The 21,285-nt window shown below is 46.1% G+C and overlaps 1 protein-coding gene across 3 annotated transcripts in view; it reads left to right on the forward strand.

Moving 5' to 3' along the window:
• Positions 1–21,285, forward strand: part of gpc5a (glypican 5a) — a 1,078,596-nt gene that overhangs the window by 647,496 nt on the left and 409,815 nt on the right. For all 3 annotated transcript variants that reach the window (XM_080198140.1, XM_080198142.1, XM_080198143.1), the window contains exon 7: positions 11,080–11,248. In XM_080198140.1, the coding sequence (XP_080054266.1) occupies positions 11,080–11,248 (169 nt within the window). The remainder of the gene's footprint in view (positions 1–11,079; positions 11,249–21,285) is intronic.

The following is a 21,285-nucleotide window of genomic DNA, read 5'->3' on the forward strand; positions in this document are numbered from 1 at the left end:
CTCATTGCTCACATTTCCACCTACTTTTGGAAATATTACATTTGGTTCCTTCATTTAAAACATTAATGTTCATTGTGAGTAGCAGGGGTCGAAACACTGATCCCTGGGGTACTTCACTCGTCACAATCTGGCACTCTGTCTCTGCTCCCTGTTTTCTGTTTGCTAACCAATTCTCGACCCATGCCAATATAATACCAGCAATCCCATGTGCTTTAATATTGCACACTAACTTTTTATGTGGGACCATATCAAAGCCTTGTGAAAATCTAAATATACCACATCCACTGGTTCTCCCTCATCTAACTAGTTCTGCTAGTTAGGTCCTCGATTCCAAAAAGTTTGTGAAACATGGGGGCAGTTCTCAGGCCTTGTGACCACAGTTGCAAATTGCATTCTGGATGGAGACCAGATAGTATATTTATATCATGATTTAAATATGCATTTTTTTTAAAGCTCGATTCACTCGGCTCTCAGGATTCACGCATCCAGCAGCACAGCATGAAGCTGGCGAAAATCACCATAAATCCGCAAATGGAGACTAGACATGATGACCATGCTTTCATCCAGTCTGTTCTCCTGTTCCTGATCTCACTAGCACTTGGATATTGGGAGCAATCCTGAGTTTACTACCTGGACACAGAAATGGCAGGTGGAATTTCATCTGGACAAATGTGAAGTGATGCATTTTGGAGGATCAAATTTATGTGTGAATTATACTGAAAATGGCAGAACCCTTAAGAATATTAACGTGCAGAGGGATGTGGGTGTGCAGGTCCATAGTTTCCTAAAAGAGGCAACACAAGTGACCAAAGTGATTAAGAAGGCATATTTGCCTTCATTGGCCAGGGCATTGAGTACAAGATTGGCAAATCATGTTGAGCTATATAAAACATTGGTTAGGCCACATTTGGAGGATTGCAAACAATTCTGGTAGCCATACTACCAGAACGATATAGAACTTTGGAGAGAGTGCAAAGAAGTTCACCAGGATGTCACCTAATCGTGAGGGTGTTGACTATGAGGAGAGGTTAAATAAACTGGGATTATTTTCAGTGGAAAGACAGATGCTGAAAAGAGACCTGGTAGAGGTCTACAAAATTATGAGAGACATAGACAGTGTGATCGTCAGGTTTTTTCCCAGGGTGGAAGTGTCAGTTACAACGGGCACAGGTTCGAGGTGAAAAGGGGAAAGTTTAAGGGAGACATGCAGAGGGCCTGGAATGTGGCTGCCAGAGGAGATGGTGGAAGCATTAACAACATTTAAGTGGCATCTGGATGGGCACATGAATAGGGAGGGAATAGAACGATATGGACCGAATAAGGGCAGGAGGTTTTTTTTCAGTTTAATTAGGGCATCATGATCAGCATGGGTTTGGAGGGCAGAAAGGCCTGTTCCTGTGCCCTACTGTTCTTTATTCTGTTTTCTTTGCACCGTTGAACTCCTGCTTTTAAATTTGCTCCTAGCTCCCTATATTCTGCTTATATGACCACATCCCTCTTTTTACTTATATCTTTGGTTCTGATATGGATTACAACCTTGGGCTGTTCACCTACCCTTTCAGAATGTCCTTCATCCAGTGACGTTGGTCAGTGTTCATCTCCTTTGTGTTGAAGATTGCCTTGTTCTGCAGACATTGAATGCAAGGGTTAAGTCGTGTCTCTTGAAAGTTATATGGAGCTCGTGCCTGAGTGAATGTTGAGAAGAAGCAGAAACAAGTTGGAATTATGATGGGAAGGTGTGAGTCTTTTGACCGGCGTTTAGAGTGTGAAGGGATAAAGGAGGCATGTCAGAAGATGGCAGCTGGATAAAGGTTACCAAATGAGAATACTATTACTAAGCATTAAAGCAAAAAGATTAAAGATGAGGTGAGTGTAATGAGTATGAAGGGTGGTGAGTCCTTGTGCTGGGGACTAAAAGATGGGCTATTGCCACATGCTGTTGTGAGAAAGATGGAGAAATGATGAACTGTGTTCTTCTTTGCTACTCTTCAGAGGTCATTGAAGTGCTTCCTGCACTGCATTCGGGACCAGGGCATGACAAGGAAATGATATGCCTTATTGTTTACACTCTCAGCAATCACTCTCCATAGCTGGTAGTTTTGGTGTTTTGAAGAAATTTCCTCTTCACTTTGATTTCTTATGAAAGGATCTCCATGGCGGGTTCAAAGAATCTGGCCATTTTCCTGCAACATTTTGAAACTCTTTCTTCCTGAAGCAGTCAGCAAACCTTTGCAGCCAGAAATGCAAGATGACTTTAAGAGGTTCAGACCATTTTAAGTAGACCCCCAGCTGACCCACTAGTAATTGCATTTCAAGAGTGGTGGGTTTCACAGTGTGTCAGTGAATTGATTGGATACCTGCCCATGCAGCTTGAATGAAGCTCAGGTGTTAAACTGCCCCAGGCTTGTTTTCTGGGACGGTGAGTGCATCTCAACCTCACACTCCTGAATCATGCTTGGAATTAAGATTGGAGCCACATTTCTAACATTTTGTGTAGAGTCACAGGAAATGAACTGGTAATTTTTTAAAAATCAACTTCAGGTGTGATTTGAGTTCCATAGTACTGACAAGGTATGTATTTTTTAAGTGAAATATGGACATCCTGCATTTGCGGGCAGCTGATATAAGCCACATCCCAGAAATACAAAAATTCTGTTGGAGTGTTATTGAAGTGGACACAACAAAGTAAGATGTGAGTGCCTGAAACAAGATCAGGCTCACAAAGCTGCTGGATGCCCTTCAGGTCTCACTCTACTAAGTGCTTCTGTTTATAGACTGACACATTTTAGGTGGCAAAAAATAATAATGTACTCAGGGCAAAGCATCATTAATCATGGTTCAATGTGGAAATTGAAGTAAAAGCCACAGTACAATGTCATCACAGTACAATGCTACATTATGTTTGAATGTAAAAATGCTTAAAAATTGAAATCATGGGCGTGATCTTCCCACCTCATTATGCCTATTGAGCAGTGCGGCGAGCTGGGAAAATAGCAAGTGAGGCAAAAATTCCAATTCATGCCTGGTGCATAATGGTTTGTTGTCTTCCAGGACCATTTTGGATGGTGCCATCTGCTTTGGCGCAAAAATTACTAGCGTTAATTTGACTGGATTTCAGTATCAATAGTGAGCTTGGCATGGCTGCTTCACCCCTGTCTGCTGTGATGTCGCACCAGCGCAAATCACTACTGCTCTGTAAAAGTGTGTCTCAGACTCAGCAGTAGCGTAGGAGAGCAAGGAGGTGAATACGACTGAGCACCAACCCCTGGGTTGCAGGGGAGAGTGTCTCAGCCGCTGCGAGATAGGGTGGGGAGCCCGCATAAAGTGCAGGGGTTGGGTGGGGCTTATAGTGCTCGAGGGGTCCTCAGGTTAGGGGGTGCCATTGGCATGGGGCTTGTATTATGCACATTCTTATTGTTCTCCGGAGCATTGAACCTGGTGGCTGTGGCTGTGGTGAGTGACTGATTTAAAGTGAAAACCGCTTTTTTCCTGTACTTCCGGTTCTCGGGGCTTGTTAGAGTGTAGTTTACTTCCGTACCGGAAGTTAGGCCAGGGGATAGTCGTTAAGGGGGAGCGGGGGGTATAAAAAAGGGGTAGCAGCATAGAGCGGGCAGCGTCGGGAGCGGGCAGCGGAGTGAGTGGGAACTGAGTGAGAAGGGCTTTGGCTTGCTGGGCTTAGGCGAGTGCAGGCTTGGAGAAGGTGAGTGACAGATTTCTGCCCTGAGCACTTACAGGAGGTTGGGGCATGGCAGGGAATATAGGGAGGAATGTAAGTTGCGTCCGGTGCCACATGTGGGAGTTCCTGGTGGTGTCACGGGTCCCCAAGGTCCACATCTGCAGTAAATGTGTAGAACTGCAGCGATTGAGGGCCCGGGTCAGGCAACTCGAGGGGCGACTGGAAGATGCGTTTCTAGTCAGGGAGAACGAGGAGATAATGGCTGGGAAACATGAGCAGGAGGAGGTCTCAAGGGCTGAAGAGAAGGGAGGATGGACGACTGTTAGGAGGGGAAAGAGGAAGAAGAAGAGTAGTCAGGGTCCCCCGGCCTCCCCGGAGGCCCCCCAAGGTTCGTCGGCAGGGGCACAGAAAAATAGGAAGGAAGGGGAGACTGATTTAGAGGGACGGAAGGGAGCTGGTAAGGTGATAGTGGTAGGGGATGGGAGGGTCCGAGGGATTGATAGGAGGTTCTGTGGGCAAGGGCGCGACTCCAGGATGGTGGTCTGCCTCCCTGGAGCAGGGGTAAAGGATATAATGGAAAGGGTAGAGGGAATTTTGAAAGGGGAGGGGACCCAGGCAGAGGTCATAGTACACGTAGGGGAGGGGGATATAGGAAGGAGGAGTAGGGGAGAGGTCCGTAGGCAATTTAGGGAGTTGGGGGCCAAACTAAAGAGCAGGACCTCTAGGGTGGCACTGTCTGGGTTGCTGCCCAGTACGAGCAGGGCTAAGAATGACGAGATCATGCAGTTGAATGCATGGTTGAGGGACTGGTGTAGGGTAGAGGGGTTTACTTATGTAGATCACTGGGAGGTGTTTAGGAGAGAAAGGCAACTGTACAGGAGGGGTGGGGAGGATTTGAACGGGAGGGGGACTAGTGTCTTAGCAGGGAGGTTAGCTGGGGTGTTCAGGAATGATTTAAACTAATAGGGAGGGGGGGTGGGGAGGTGGCTGGGAGAGAGACGGGTGAAAGGAAAATTATAAGGGAGAAGGTGGTTCCGAGGGACATTTGTGGGTTGAACTGTGTCTGTTTCAATGCTAGGAGTGTGGCAGGGAAAACGGATGAGCTTAGGGCCTTGATGTTTGTGAGGCAGTTGGATGTGGTGGCTGTAACGGAGACGTGGTTACGGGAAGGGCAGGACTGGCAGCTGAATGTTCCTGGGTACAGGTGTTTTAGGTGTGACAGAGGAGGGTTGAAGAGAGGTGGAGGGGTGGCACTGTTAGTCAAGGAAAACATCACAGTAGTGCAGAGGGAGGGCGATATGGAAGAGATAGGGATTGAGTTGCTGTGGGTGGAGTTGAGGAATAAAAAGGGAGAGATCACACTGCTAGGGGTGTACTATAGGCCACCCAACAGCCCAAAGTCAGTGGAGGAGGGAATTTGCAGGGGCATTTTGGACAGGTGCAGAAAGAATAGAGTGGTTGTAGTGGGTGATTTTAATTTTCCCGGAGTGAATTGGAGGGGGCCTAGAGCTGGGGGTACGGAGGGAGAGGAGTTTGTGAAATGTGTTATGGAAGGGTCGCTAGAACAGTATGTAACTTGCCCGACTAGGGGAGGGGCTATACTGGATTTAGTGTTGGGAAACGAGCCAGGGCAGGTGGGTGAGGTAGAGGTAGGCGAACATGTGGCAAACAGTGACCACAAGTCCGTCTACTTTAGGATAAAAATGGAAAGGGACGAGTGCCGTCCAAGCGGGAGTGTGCTGAACTGGGGAAAGGCGAGCTATGGCAGGATTAGGAGGGAGCTGCAGCAAACTGACTGGGAGGGACTGTTAGCTGGCAAGTCCACGGTTGGCAAGTGGGAGGCTTTTAGGGACAAAATGAAATGGTTGCAGGGGAGGTTTGTTCCGGTTAAGCGAAAGGATGGGAAAGGTAGGATTAGAGAGCCGTGGATTACGGGGGATATTGAAGACTTGGTTAGGAAGAAGAGGGAGGCGTATGTTAGGTCAAAACAAATGGGTACGGAGTGTGCGCTGGAGGAATATAGAGAGAGTAGGAGGGAGCTAAAAAGGGGAATTAGAAGGGCGAAGAGAGGGCATGAGATGGCTTTGGCCGGTAGGATTAAGGATAATCCTAAGGCATTTTATTCCTATATTAGAGGCAAGAGAGTAGTTAGAGGGAAAATTGGTCCTCTTAGGGACAAGAGTGGAGAGTTGTGTATTGAGTCGGAGGGAATGGGGGAGCTCCTGAATGAATACTTTGCGTCGGTATTCATGAAGGAGAGGGGTTCGGAATCGTGCGGTCTCTTGGAGGGAGCGGAGGTGCAGTTGCAGGATATAGTTATTACGAGAGAGGAAGTGCTAGGGCTTTTAGGTAGCGTAAGGACGGATAAAGCTCCGGGGCCTGATGGTATTTATCCCAGGCTGCTTAGGGAGGCGAAAGATGAAATTGCTGGGCCTCTGGCGCACATCTTTGTCTCTTCTTTGGACACAGGTGAGGTCCCAGAAGACTGGAGGGTAGCAAATGTGGTCCCGTTGTTCAAAAAAGGTAGTAGGGATAACCCTGGGAATTATAGGCCGGTGAGTTTGACGTCGGTGGTAGGGAAGTTAATGGAAAAAATACTTAGGGGTAGGATGTATGAGCATTTGGAGCGTTGCGATCTGATTAGGGATACGCAACATGGCTTTGTTAGAGGGAGGTCTTGCCTTACGAATCTGGTGGAATTCTTTGAGGAGGTGACAAAAACGGTTGACAATGGGAGAGCCGTTGATGTCATCTATATGGATTTCAGTAAGGCGTTTGACAAAGTCCCTCACGGTAGGCTGGTAGAAAAGGTTAAGGCGCATGGGATACGAGGCCAGGTAGCTAGGTGGATTGAGAACTGGTTGGGAAATAGGAGACAGAGGGTAGTTGTGGAGGGTACCTTGTCGGGCTGGAGGCCAGTGACCAGTGGTGTGCCGCAGGGCTCGGTACTGGGACCTCTCCTCTTTGTAGTCTACATAAATGACTTAAAAGAGGGAGTAGGTGGTGTGATCAGCAAGTTTGCTGATGACACCAAGATGGCAGGGTTGGCGGGTACAGAACTGGATTGTCAGGTGATACAACAGGATATAGATAGGTTGGTGCAGTGGGCAGATAGGTGGCAGATGGCATTTAATCCTGACAAATGCGAGGTGATGCATTTTGGAAGGAATAATGCAGAGAGGAGCTATGTGATAAAAGGTAGGCCGATTAGGAGTATAGACGTACAGAGAGACCTGGGAGTGCAGGTTCACAAATCCATGAAGGTTGCGTCACAAGTGGAGAACGTTGTTAGGAAGGCTTATGGGATGTTAGCCTTTATAGGAAGGGGCTTAGAGTATAAAAGCTGCCGTCTAATGCTTCAGTTATACAGAACGTTGGTTAGACCGCATTTGGAGTACTGCGTCCAGTTCTGGTCACCTTATTACCGGAAGGACGTGGAGTCTCTGGAAAGGGTGCAGAGGAGGTTTACCAGGATGTTGCCTGGCATGGGGGGACTGGGTTACGAGGAGAGACTGAAGAGACTGGGGCTATTCTCCTTGGAAAGAAGGAGATTGAGAGGGGACATGATAGAGGTATATAAGATACTGAAGGGAATAGATAGAGTTAATAGTGAGAGACTGCTCCCTAGACTGGGTACGAACACAAGAGGTCATCACTTCAGGGTGAGGGGGGGGAGGTATAATTTGGAGGTGAGAAGAAGGTTCTTTACGCAGAGAGTTGTGGGGGTCTGGAATGCGCTACCGAGTAGGGTGGTGGAGGCAGGAACGTTGGACTCATTTAAGATGCAGTTAGATAGGCACATGAGTGAAACGAGAATGGAGGGATATGGTAGGGGCTATTAAATAGGGTTAAACCTCGGGAGACACCGGAAGGGCAGGCTGTATGATTAATATTTTTTGTCTTTATTCCACAGGTGGAGGTCCACCTCGTGTCAAGCGAGGGGCATGCACACGGCAGGTCGTGCGTGGGCTGCTCTTGGAAGTCCAGGAGTGGCCTAGTACTTCATGTCGGTGTGTGTGCTTGATCCTGGACCGATAGACGGGCTCCACAACAGCTCAGTGACTAGCACTGCTAGCTGTGCAGATACATGGATTTGGGCCTGTGTCTGTGGGAGTTTGCGCATTCTCCCTGTGGTTGCGTGGGTTTCCTCCGGGCGCTCCGGTTTCCTCCCACACCCCAAAGATGTGCTCTTAGGCTAATTGGTTTCCACCAAATTGACACTATTTCTTCCCTGAATCTGACTGAGTAGGGTCCCATTCGTAGACATGCAGGGTAGAATAGGTGTAGGGCGATGCGGCGGCGCGGGCTCGTTGGGCCGAAGGGCCTGTTTCCCGTGCTGGGTTGTTCTTTGTTCTTGTTCTTTGTTCTCCCTGCCCATTGGATGATTGCCAAGGGGTTGCATATTATGTCGAGTCCCAACCCTACAGATGTCATTCTGGTTACAGTGTTCGCTACAGTGGCAATCAGCCACATGAAAGTCACAAGGGTACTTCTCCACCATCGGTCTGAACAGCAAGGCATTCCTGACGTCCAGTGCACCAGCCATCCAGTTGGGTGCATGCAACTCTATAGCTCAAGGGTTTCCAATGGGGACCCCCTCATAGCCACCCAAATGCTCTCTGTGCCTTCCATGGCGGTGGGTCAGGTGACCTAGTGACTTCATTTGCAGTTGAGCACTGAGACTACCAATGCAGTCTGGGACCTGGCACAGGTGCTGGGAACTGGGGCTCACAGGCTCGCTGGGCCAAAGGGCATCTCTTGTGCAGTAGGGCACTCTGAACCTCACAGATCACAGACCAATCAGTCACAGCTGCGGGGTGCAATAACATTTATTAGTGAATTTGTAAATTGACAATTACCAAAGCCCTAACTAGTGCATACCTTCACCTGTGCCTTCTTGGTGACCCTACTGTCCTATCACTACATCTGGTCTCCCCCAGGAAGTACATCAGAGGTGGAGGTGGTCAGCTGCGTTCCACGCCTTGTGGCCTGTGATGCTCTTGGCAAGCCCCCCGCCCCCCGGGGATTGGAGCCTGAAGGGCCCCGGCTAACTTTGTAGTGTCACTGAGGTATCTATGCCATCCTGTTCAGCCTGCTGCCCTTGAGATGCACAGCTATGAGGAAGGGGGGATTCAGAAGAGCTGGGGTGACTGGACTGTCTTGGGTGGAAGGTCCCGGTTTCAGCTTCAGTCCTTCCCCCCCTCCCCCGGGAGCTTGCGAGCCCCTGGGACAGTCCATGGGACAGAGAGGTAGCTGAAGTGAGCTCCAGAAGCCTCTCCGTCACCTGGCTCTGCCAGTCCTGGAGACCCAACATTGCCTGCACCATGGTATGAGAGCCTGCAGCAATAGTCCTTTGAGTCTAGACCAAGCTCTGGAGCCCCTCAGCAATAGGCCTCAAAGCCTGAGGTAAACTCTCAGACTGCTCCACATTTGCCCGCTGTAACAGGGCCATGATCTCAAAGCCCACAGACATGGCCCTTTGTGTCTCCAGCATGCTTCTGAGGCCTATAGCCATGGCCCTCTGAGACTCAGCTATGTTCCTGAGGCCCTTTGTCGTGGTCCTGTGAGACTCAGGCATGCCTTGGACCTGCCATCCATGGTGACCATTTCATGCCCAGGCTTTCCATTGTGGCTGCTACCCATGCAGTTTTAGCCTCAGTGTCACTCAATGCCGGCACCACACACTGGGACTCCTCCAAACAGCCTTGTAGGTGTTGAAATGTTGTTGACAACCCTCCTGCATTCCCTGGCTCTGCCTCTGCATCCCCAGCAGCTTTGGGAAAACTGATCCCAGCGCCCTGGCACCTGCTGGGGGCCAGCTGTTTCCTTGGCTCTGGCAGGCCTCCGGCTGCCCGAGCCTTTGAATATTCCCGCCTCCACCTTCTGTGCATTATGACTGCATTATGCGCACCAAAAAATATCCCAGAAGCTTCACCACTAACATACCTCACCAAGGTGACTGTATCTGTGAATGGTGCATGTGTTGCTTGTATCTAATGGTGGGTGCTTTCCTCAGATCTGTCCTTGGAGCTTTCCTCTCAGGTGTTGACAGGGCTCGGGGCGGGTGTGGGTTGGGGGGTGGTGGCGGGGTGGGGGTCAGGGGGTGGGGGGGGGGGTGCGGGGGCACGATCAGGGGCACAGATTCCCGAGGGCCGGGGCTTGTCTGATTCATTTCCTACCAAGGAAAGGAAAGTACATGGTTCATTGCAAGGGTGCAACAAGTATCTGGGCAATTTGCAACTTACTTGAGATTTGTCCTCCAAAATAAGGCATGTGATTCCTCAGTTCTGCAGCGCACACTGACCTAATTGTCACAACTCTCTCCTCTGCCTACCCTGACAGCGCAATGGCAAGCTTTTCAAACGGAGTCAGGAAAAACTGCTTGGAGACTCCACCACCAGTCTTCCCCCTGTTTTGGACTATCTTCTCCTGCGGGGAAAAAGGAGGGATAGAAAGCCTGATACCTGGAAGACTGCGGGTTGTCGGGGGGTGTTGGCATGGGCACAATTGGGTGACATATGTTGGAACCCTGCCTCGGCAGGCTGGTGTTGTGATGGGATGTGCAGCAGGGTTGGAGGAAAATGCTTGGATTCAGCTGCTGGAAGACCACCGGGTATCAGGAAGTGGAGCGATGTGGACACTCCAGACGTGTCACTGGGACTGATGCCAGGATGGGATGGACATTCAGTCTTGCTGCCCAAATGATGTTGTTCATTTTGTTTTACCACTGCTCACCGGTCCTCCGTGTCACGGGCACTGACTGTGCCTGCCACCGCTTGCCACACTGCATTGCCAACCCAGCCTCTGGGTTGTCGACCATCTCGGGGGAAGTGGGTGGCCTGCCTCCACAGTGACCAACAGCCTTCCCAATTCTACCTCTGCAAAATGTGCAGCTGCTCTGCATGGTGCCATCCTCCTGGCATGGCTGACTGTGGCTGCAGTGGGAGCATTTAAATTTAGCTCCTGTTTAATAGTGCACAGCTGCAACCACCTCAAGTGAGTCAGGTGCCTGGAGTCTCCATGATAGCGTGATTCGCGCGGAGGCTGTTTCATTGTGTCGAAAGATTGCGATGCAGAGCGGGCCTAATTGACCAGCACAGACCTGAAACTTCTTGCTGTTATGACACTTGTATTTTCTAGAAACAGTAAAAAGCAGAAAATGCTTGAAATAAGCAGCAATGTAACAAGTTCTGATGAAAAGTTACACATGAAGCATTAAATGTTTTTTCTTTATTTATGTGGTAATTCGTGCTGTTTTCTATTTTTGTATTACACGTTTCCAGTCCCATATCATGATTTCCAATATTTGCAGGTTTTTACAGATTCTCACATGTTTCAAACTAAAGTGATAACTTGTGCAGGTGAGAAGTAACCTTACAATGATTTCAAATTGTTGTTTGCAGCTGTTGCAGGGAAAAGTGATCCCCAAATATGAGAAATGGCGTCCAACAGAAAAGGGCAGTGGGCAAATAGATGGTGACGATATCCAGGTCAGTGGAGACTGTGATGATGAGGATGGCTGCATTGCCTCAGGAAATGGAGAAGTGAAAAAAACTTTCAAAACCTCCGAACGTGAGTTTTTAATCATGTCCAAACTATCCTTTATCAACACCAATACCTTTTTAAAAATATATTTGCAGGGAAGCTTATACAATTTATTCATGACATCAGTTGCATTTAAGATATCAAAAGTACTTCAAAAATAGAGAAATAATTAATATTCAGATTAATAATGTGCTAAAGTAAACCAAACATCAATATCAACAGTTCCTTCTTTTATATGTCTGAGCATCATTTTTGAATGAATAGAAAATCAGAAAAACAAAACCATTTCTAAAAATGCTTTTGAGTCACTGAACACATCAGGTGTGATTTAAAGTTTATGAATGTTTATATATGTCAAAATGCGTGATGATGGATTTCAGAAAATATTACTCTTGGGTTGATGCTAACTGCTTGTCTGTATGTGATTTTATAATGTTTTCAGATGTATTTATTCCAAGTAAAAGTTTATCCAATTTGTGGAATATTTCTTCCAGAAGAGGTGACACTAATGGTATAAGTTGGGCAAAGTGATCCTGTAATTTATTACACTTAATAGCAAGGCTACATTCCATGCAGTGACAGTTTGTTAGAGGGATGTTGAGCAAAGGATAATTTAGCTTGTGATGTTGGAAGAATTAATAGAAGATTGATAAAAATTGTGGTGCTTACCCCTATGTATGACAAAGTGTACATCAAAGATCAGTCGGAATTTTCTGACCATTCGCAGCAGCAAGATTCTCTGGTCCTGCTGCAGTGAACAGAGAGTTGGTTGAGTGCCAAAGTCTCCATCCTCGCTTGCAGCAGTGGTGGGGCGTGCACAGCCGGAAAATCCCCGTCGCAATTTTAAAGAACCTAAAACCCTCAAGTATTTGAAGTTCTGGTTTAAAGCAAATGTAAATTGTTTATTTTTAAAAACTGGAAGTAACATTACAAAATGCCTCAATTTCAGTTTTATCTGCGTGTGTGCTGCAGTAGATTTGAAATAATACAATTCATGTCTAATATGCAGAGACTGTAATTTATCTTTCATCTTGCCTGAGAAATATCGTTGGGCTAAAGCCTTCAGTCACAAGAAGGATTGATATAGTACAAAATTTTGTGAACTGAGTTGCAAGTGACTTGTATTGCGGTATTCTGCCGAAAAATGAATCCACATGTAAGAGATCCTCACCTCTCTCTGTCACAGCAGTATTCTAAGTGCCTCAACAAGAATGTACATGTAAGTTCTGGAGAATTTTGTACAGAATGTTTATTTCCCAAACTAAAAGGTTCCTTTATTCAACCAAACCTTTATTTTTGGAAGGAAATATCTCAGAAACATTATAATCAAAATGGTGTTGCCTGCATGTGATGCAATGATGCTTTTTAATAACATCTTCTGTACATTATTTGCTAGATTTTATACTTCCCCATTAGTGGGTATGAAGTGGCAACTCACCCAACTTTGACTCTATTGAAGCCCTTAAATGGCCCAGTAATGGTCACTTAAGAGCATAATCCCACCCTGCTGGTATTTTAACCTCAGCAGGTAGAGGTCCACATCATGTGGGAAGCCCACTGTTGGTGTCTAGTGTTGAGCAATGAGAAGGGAATCTCTTAAACGGGCCCCATGGTCCAATTGGCGGCATAGGACTGCCCACCCCTTCCTCACCTCCAAAGGCCATCCATTCATTTAATCCTTCCCCCTCATATACCTCACTAAAACTCCTGACATTGGATTTGACCTCGGCTACTTGGTGTGATGGGACAGTCTGTAATCCCAGCAGTGACCAGCGTTCCCACTATCACTGCAGGGATGACAGAGATGTTGGCTATCCATTGGCCAGCAGTTCTCTAAGGCTTCCTACTGTTTTAGGGGCAGATGCTTTACCTTAAAGCAATTGATGCTGCTTTCAGCATTAAATTACTGGAGGGCAGACATTAGAATTGTGGGCTGGCTCATTTTTGCTCCCCTCGCCCACCACATCCCCACACCCATCCCCCTGACATTTTATCTGAGAGGTGGGGGTGGGAGCATGGTGCACCGTAAAATACAGGCCAGCGTTTCTGACAAGTGAAAAATAAAACTGCAGAAACCTTTTCATGAAAATAGTACTTTTGAAAAGAATTGGTGACCAGAACATGTTAGGCTTACAAAAGATGTAATTTAAATTCCAGAGCAGTTCCTACATATATCAAGGAATGATGAATGATCATTGAATATTTCTGCCTGGGTCTATTTTCATCATAGGGCTTATGTATCCATTTCAAAGTTATTAAGTGTCTTTTTGATAGGAATGCCAACCCACCAGGATTACTATGTCGTTTCCAGGAATTTAAGATACAGAGTGCGCAGCCTAGCAGAAACGTCATAGGGATGTTCAAAAAAAATTGTGTTTTCTGGTTTTGTGGGAACACTCATGTTTGTTGCAAAAATGCTGGGGACATGTAAGTGGCCATTTGAATGGCTGGAGAAATGGAGCATATGTCAGGAACCTTCAGAAATTATTGCAATTAGAATTGTCCATCTTACTTTTTGAATTAATTTGCGATCTGATTTACAAAAACTTAGCAGGAAATGAAAAAAAATGTGGATTACCTATATCACAAAGAAACAAAGATTCTTAGAACGACGTTTTGAGTACAATCCTCTAGTACAAGTTGAGCAATTCACCTTAAAACTGGATGCATCAAGTTGTTTCTCTGTTATGATTCATGTGCATTGTTGAATATTGAAGTACATAGAATGTTTTAGCACAGAAGCAGACCAAGCTGCTCTATGCATGAGTTTTGTCCCACTTTTCTTCATCTCACCCAATCACATTCCTTTTTCCCTCATGTGTTTATCTAGCCTCCCCTTAGAAACTTTTATGTTAATCAGCTCAACCATTCCACACAATAGTGAATTCCAAATTCTCAACATTGAGTAAAGAAGTTTCTCCTGAATTCCTCATTAGATTTATTGTTGACAATCTTATATCATAGACTTGGAATTTTTCAGAAGTTGAACATCTCTGCATCTATCCCAGTGAACCTCTTACTAATTAAAAAAAACTACCAGATCACCATTCAGTCATTTTTAGAGAAAAGAGGCCCAGCTGTTGAGCTATGCAAGATGTGTATTCTCTCCATTCTATTATCAACATTATAAGATCATCTGTATTCAGGATTTGCATATCCAGAGTGACAATTTCCTTATGCAAGAAGGTACTGTAAATACTCGGCAGTTATTAGCGTCTACTTTGACAACCCATTCAGTTCTTGGAGAGATAAGGTCCATGACATCACAATCTGAATTATGTCCCTTCAACAATTTTTTTATCAAACTAACAGGAAGGTCAACTTGAATTTCTCCCACACTATACATATTTCACACTTTGTCCTTTTGCTCAAACAAGCCCCAGAGAGGCTTCCATTTTAATTTACTTTTTTGATTCAGGCAACAATAACATTGCAATACTACCCATCCTTAACTGCCCTGAAATCATACTCATTAATCATATAGTGTAGAACTGGGATCTCATGTATGCCAGATCTGGTAGGAGTGACAGATTCCATCCACTGAAAGGCACTGATGAACCAATTGGGCTTTTCAACAGTCTGGCAGCTTTCAAGGCTAATATCCTGGTACCTGCAAACAAATTGCCATGGTAGGATTTGAATTCATGATTTATGTGATACAAAACCACCTTCATAACCACTTGATTACTATATCCGTGCAAAGTCTCTCTTTCCCCCTCACATCATTGTCTCTTTTCTCAGCAAACACCTATCCTCTGAAAGAAGAAAAACTTCAGAGGTTTATTGGTCAGAGTCAAACTCCTGTGTATGCACAATTTGCTAAAATCTGGCTGTCATTTTCACCAGTGGGATCTTACTGTTCCACTCCTGCTGCAGGTTTCCCAGTGGTGAGGATTATCTTCAACAGGAATTCCACTGACAATGGTGGAACCATAAATCTCGCCGCCAGCAAATGGCACACTGCCTCTCGCTGTCGTGAAATGCACATCAGAGGAGAAGGAACATCCCACCTGTTGCTTTTCCTCTTACTGTCCTACATTTTGTTATGCATGTACACAACCCTCCACATTGAGACTACATCAAATTGGCCTCTTTAAGTTATGTGCATTGTCCCCAAGTGCTTGAACAGTCCTGAGATACTTGCTGTGTAAGAAGTCTCACAACACCAAGTTAAAGTCCAAGGTTAAAGTCCTTGCTGTGAACATAGTTAAAGCTAGCTGAGAGCTGCAACAGCATCATTTCATGTCAGTTGATCACCAGAGATGTCAACTGAACAGGCAAATAAATTGTAGCCTTTGAGTGATGTGTGAATACATTTTAAATGACTGACTTCATTTGGTCACTTTCAGATGTCTAATGATGACTGAAAGATGACTTTGAAATGTTAAGTATTGCACCCTAGTTAACATTATTATGCACAGAGTTCCGTCAAAGTTTTCAGGTAGGGCAGGCTCAAGGGGTCGAATGGGCTACTCCAGCTCCTAATTCATATGTGTGTATGTGCATACCTAGGGGGAAATGGGAATAGGAATGCTGACACAGTGGCTCTGGGAGTTATGCAAATGAAACAAATTGTGGTTTGCAAGACTTGTTGATTTGGAATGTTTGTGGTTATACTTAATACATATTTTGTCCAATTGTTTCCAGACTGCAGTTTTCATTGTTCCAGTATGGCACTTTGTGCTGTATATGGAAAGGGAAGGGTATTTTAATTCAATTTTATCCATAAATTTGTGCTTTTTTACAATGTATGCTGTTATGACCAGGTTAGGAGGACTTGAAAGGCTCCCTTCATTTCCCACTCCTCGTTTGAGCGCAACAGGGAACTTGGCTGGCTTCAAGTTGAACTCAGTGGTCCTTCTGGGTCAACTATTAGGTGTTTTAAAGTTTTAGTCAGATGATTTAGCTCTTCTTCTGAAAATAGCAGCAAGTTTGAATTCTTTGCAAAATCTGTCAGCATCACAGGCATTGTCAAAATCAACAGATGTCACTGAGAAAGAGAGAAAACGCATCCTCGCTGCACATCTTTCATGGTCTTTCTTTCCAAGGTGTGGCAAAAGAACAAAGAACAAAGAACAACCCAGCACGGGAAACAGGCCCTTCGGCCCAACGAGCCCGTGCCGCCGCATCACCCTACACCTATTCTACCCTGTGTGTCTACGAATGGAACCCCTAACTTAGCCAGATTCAGGGGAGAATAGTGTCAATTTGGTAAACCAATCAGCCTAAGAGCACATCTTTGGGGTGTGGGAGGAAACCGGAGCGCCCGGAGGAAACCCACGCAACCACAGGGAGAATGCACAAACTCCCACAGACACAGGCCCAAATCCATGTATCTGCACAGCCAGCAGTGCTAGTCACTGAGCTGTTGCGGCGTCCGTCTACCGGCCCACGATCAAGCACACACACCGACACGAAGTACTAGGCCACTCCCGGAACCTCCAAGAGCAGCCCACGCACGACCCACCGTGTGCATGCCCCTCGTTTGACAACGAGGTGGACCTCCACCTGCGGAATAAAAAGACAAAAACGTTAACTTACAAGTCTGCATTTCCGGTGTCTCCTGAGGTTCTAACCTTATTTAATAGCCCCTACTATAACCCTCCATCCTCGTTTCACTCATGTGTCTGTCTAACTGAACCTTAAACGAGTCCAACGTTCCTGCCTCCACCCTCCTCGGTAGCGCGTTCCATACCCCCACAGCTCTCTGCGTAAAGAACCTTCCTCTCACATCCAAATTATACCTCTCCCCCCTCACCCTTAAATCATGACCTCTCGTATTTGTACCCAGTCTAGGGAGCAGTCTCTCACTATTGACTCTATCTATTCCCTTCAGTATCTTATATACCTCTATCATGTCCCCCCTCAACCTCCGTCTTTCCAAGGAGAAAAGTCCCAGTTTCTCCAACCTTTCCTCGTACCCCAGCCCCTCCATGCCAGGCAACATCCTGGTAAACCTCCTCTGAACCCTCTCCAGAGCCTCCACGTCCTTCCGGTAGTAAGGTGACCAGAACTGGACGCAGTACTCCAAATGCGGTCTAACCAACGTTCTATACAACTGAAGCATTAGACAGCAGCTTTTATACTCTATACCCCTACCTATAAAGGCTAGCATTCCATAAGCCTTCCTAACAACCTTCTCCACTTGTGTCGCAACCTTCATGGATTTGTGAACCTGCACTCCCAGGTCCCTCTGTATGTCTATACTCCTAATCGGTCTACCTTTTATCACATAGCTCCTCTCTACATTATTCCTTCCAAAATGCATCACCTCGCATTTGTCAGGATTAAATTCCATCTGCCACCTATCTGCCCAATGCACCAACCTATCTATATCCTGTTGTATCACCTAACATTCCACTTCAGTACCCGCCAACCCTGCCATCTTGGTGTCATCTGCAAACTTGCTGATCACACCACCTACGCTCTCTTCCAAGTCATTTATGTATACTACAAAGAGGAGAGGTCCCAGTACTGAGCCCTGCGGCACACCACTGGTCACTGGCCTCCAGCCCGAAAAGGTCCCCTCCACAACTACCCTCTGTCTCCTATTGCCCAGCCAGTTCTCAATCCACCTAGCTACCTGACCTTGTATCCCATGCGCCTTAACCTTTTCTACCAGCCTACCATGAGGGACTTTGTCAAACGCCTTACTGAAATCCATATAGATGACATCAACGGCTCTCCCATCGTCAACCGTTTTTGTCACCTCCTCAAAGAATTCCACCAGATTCGTAAGGCAAGACCTCCCTCTAACAAAGCCATGTTGCGTATCCCTAATCAGATCGCAATGCTCCAAATGCTCATACATCCTACCCCTAAGTATTTTTTCCATTAATTTCCCTACCACCGATGTCAAACTCACCAGTCTATAATTTCCAGGGTTATTCCTACTACCTTTTTTAAACAGCGGTACCACATTTGCTACCCTCCAGTCTTCTGGGACCTCACCTGTGTCCAAAGAAGAGACAAAGATTTGCGCCAGAGGCCCAGCAATTTCATCTTTCACCTCCCTAAGCAGCCTGGGATAAATACCATCAGGCCCCGGAGCTTTATCCGTCCTTACGCTACCTAAAAGCCCTAGCACTTCCTCCCTCGTAATAGATATTTCCTGCAACTGATCCTCAGCTCCCTCCAAGAGACCGCACGATTCCGAACCCCTCTCCTTCGTGAATACCGATGCAAAGTATTCATTCAGGAGCTCCCCCATTCCCTCCGACTCAATACATAACTCCCCATTTTTGTCCCTAAGAGGACCAATTTTCCCTCTAACTATTCCCTTGCTCCTAATATAGGAATAAAATGCCTTTGGATTTTCCTTAATCCTACCAGCCAAAGCCATTTCATGCCCTCTCTTCGCCCTTCTAATTCCCCTTTTTAGCTCCCTCCTACTCTCTCTATATTCCTCCAGCGTACTCTCCATACCCAGTTGTTTCGATCTAACATACGCCTCCCTCTTCTTCCTGACCAAGTCTTCAATACCCCCTGTAATCCACGGCTCTCTAATCCTACCTTTCCCATCCTTCCGCTTAACTGGAACATACCTCCCCTGCAACCATTTCATTTTGCTCTTAAAAGCCTCCCACTTGCCAACCGTGGACTTTCCAGCTAATAGTCCCTCCCAATCAGTGTCCTGCAGCTCCCTCCTAATCCTGCGATAGCTCGCCTTTCCCCAGTTCAGCACACTCCCGTTTGGCCGGCACTCATCCCTTTCCATTTTTATCCTAAAGTAGACGGACTTGTGGTCACTGTCACCCAGTGACTTGCACCCAGAACTGCAGATCTGGTCTGTCCATGCCTTTGTACATCTGTAATTTTAGTCCTCTAGTTATGAGGGCTAACCTTTTTGATTATTTTTGGATCAGATTACTACATTATGATGGTCCCAAGAACATTATCTGAGTTTCTGGATTAATAGTCCAGTGATAATACCACTAGGCCATCGCCTCCCCTGAACATTCTCATGACCATATGCACATCTTGGTCTGTTGCAGTGATGCCTGGTACAAGCTGGGGGAACAGTATCTCATCTTCTAGTTGGGCACTTTGCAGCCCTTGAGAATCAACATTGAGTTTGGTAGCTTTAGATTTTGGCCTTTCTCCTCCATCCTAACTCCCTCTTCTCTTTTTTAAAATATCCCATACATGTATTGCCTCAATGCAAAACACCCCCTCCCCTGTCACATCTGGCCATTTGTTGTTTCTTCACAAAGTTGCTACTTTTTTGCAGCTGCTTTCACTCTAACTTTCTCCTTCCTTTCAGTTTCGATGAAGGATCCATGACTTGAAACGTTAACTCTGTTTCTTTATTGATACACCTGTTGAGTTTTTCCAGCATCTTCTCTTCTTATATCATAGCATTGTCTACTACATTAACTTATCGGTATTTAAATTTATGTATTTATTCACACCAAGTACGATCCAGAGCCGGTTAGCTTAGTTGGCCGGACGGCTGGTTCATGATGAATAGTGGTGCTAACAGCGCAGGTTCAATTCCTGTACCTGCTGGGTTATCTATGAAGGCCTTGCTTTCTCAACTTTGACCTTCACCTGAGGTGTGGTTGACCCTCAGGTTAAGTCACCACCAGTCAGCTTATGGTCATCTGGGACTATAGCAACTTTAACTTGCCTTTTACCATGCCACTAACCCTGGTGTCATTGGAAAATTAGGTTATATATCTCTTTAGTGTGTTATCTAGGTGATTCTTAAATACAGAGAATAATTCTTCAAGGACTAACAGTTTTTTTATGCTCCAGCTGGAGCATAAAAAAAACTGTTAGTCCTTAAAGAATTAGTTACTTTGTTTGACTGTGGCAGAGTTGAAAATAATGGTCCGTAACTTCCTGGTTCTCCAGTTTCAGATTTGGGCAGTACACCTAAGATGTTTTGGAGAATTCTTCTCAGAAGTTTATCCCATAAATCTCCTTGGACAATTGCACTGGGCTGGGAACCATCTGAAAAAAACAATTTAAATCACTAACTTAGGCTGTTTTACTGGTTTGACACAGTTACTCTGGAAGAATTAGCAGAAATAAAAGCACTTCTAACTCCAGAGTAACTATTTAAAAGATACAGACCAAGACACGCATGGGACCGTCCATACTCTCATGACCCCTCAGGGGACACTGACACCTTGCAACTAAGGACCCAACAACCACAGTATTCCTCATGTCCCTCACTCGCACGGGCCCCTCCCCCGCTTCCCACCCCACCTCATCTCATCTGACCTAAACCCCTGACCTCACTGGACCAAGTGACATCCCTTCCAACCTGAGCAGCTCCAACCCATAAACCGAACTGGCCCAATCCCCCCCACAACCTGAACCTCTGATCCAACCCACACCTTCTGATGTCCAACTGCCTTACCGACTTGACCTGCATCCCCCCCCCACCCCACTAAGGTGCCTGATTCCCTCCCTGAAGCCTGAACCCCCACCCACTCATGTCCATTCCCTCTAATATCAAAACCGCCATTCCCCCATGTCCAACTACCACCCCTCCATGCTTGACTAGCCCTCAATGTCAAAGCCCCCTCCACACCCCCTCCTTCCCTCCCCCACCCTACCTCATGACTGGCTCTCACAAACTGATATAAGATGCCCCTCGCGTCTAATTCCTCCCGCATGTCCAACTTGCCTGCTTTATAGCATCTAATGCCGTTAAAGAAAAGGGGGCATTGCTTCCATCACTCTGTTTCTTTTACACCGGAGCTGGAGCTGAGGACCCGCTGTGCTATTTAAATCTCACCCAGCCTAAGCCAGGAAGGTCGACGAGACAGGTGCTTAAGAATTTAAGCGTGGGTAAGTCAGTATGGGATGGCAATCTGTTGCTGATTGCCACTCTGAGGAAGTAATGGCACAATGTTGATGAGAAAGTATTTACATATTATGAATGAACGTGAAAAATAACCAAAAATGAAAATGAAAAAAACTTAATTATTAAGGAATAAAAAATAATACGTAGATTGAACTGCAAAGATAGAAAAGTTGTAAAGATTTGTAGCCTAAAATTGATGAAAGATTTGCAGTACTCTGAAAGAGAATATTATCCACATCTCCACAAC

This window comes from Carcharhinus amblyrhynchos, chromosome 10, assembly GCF_965287045.1.
Source record: "Carcharhinus amblyrhynchos chromosome 10, sCarAmb.v2.hapA, whole genome shotgun sequence".
In the NCBI taxonomy this organism is placed as follows: Eukaryota; Metazoa; Chordata; class Chondrichthyes; order Carcharhiniformes; family Carcharhinidae; genus Carcharhinus; species Carcharhinus amblyrhynchos.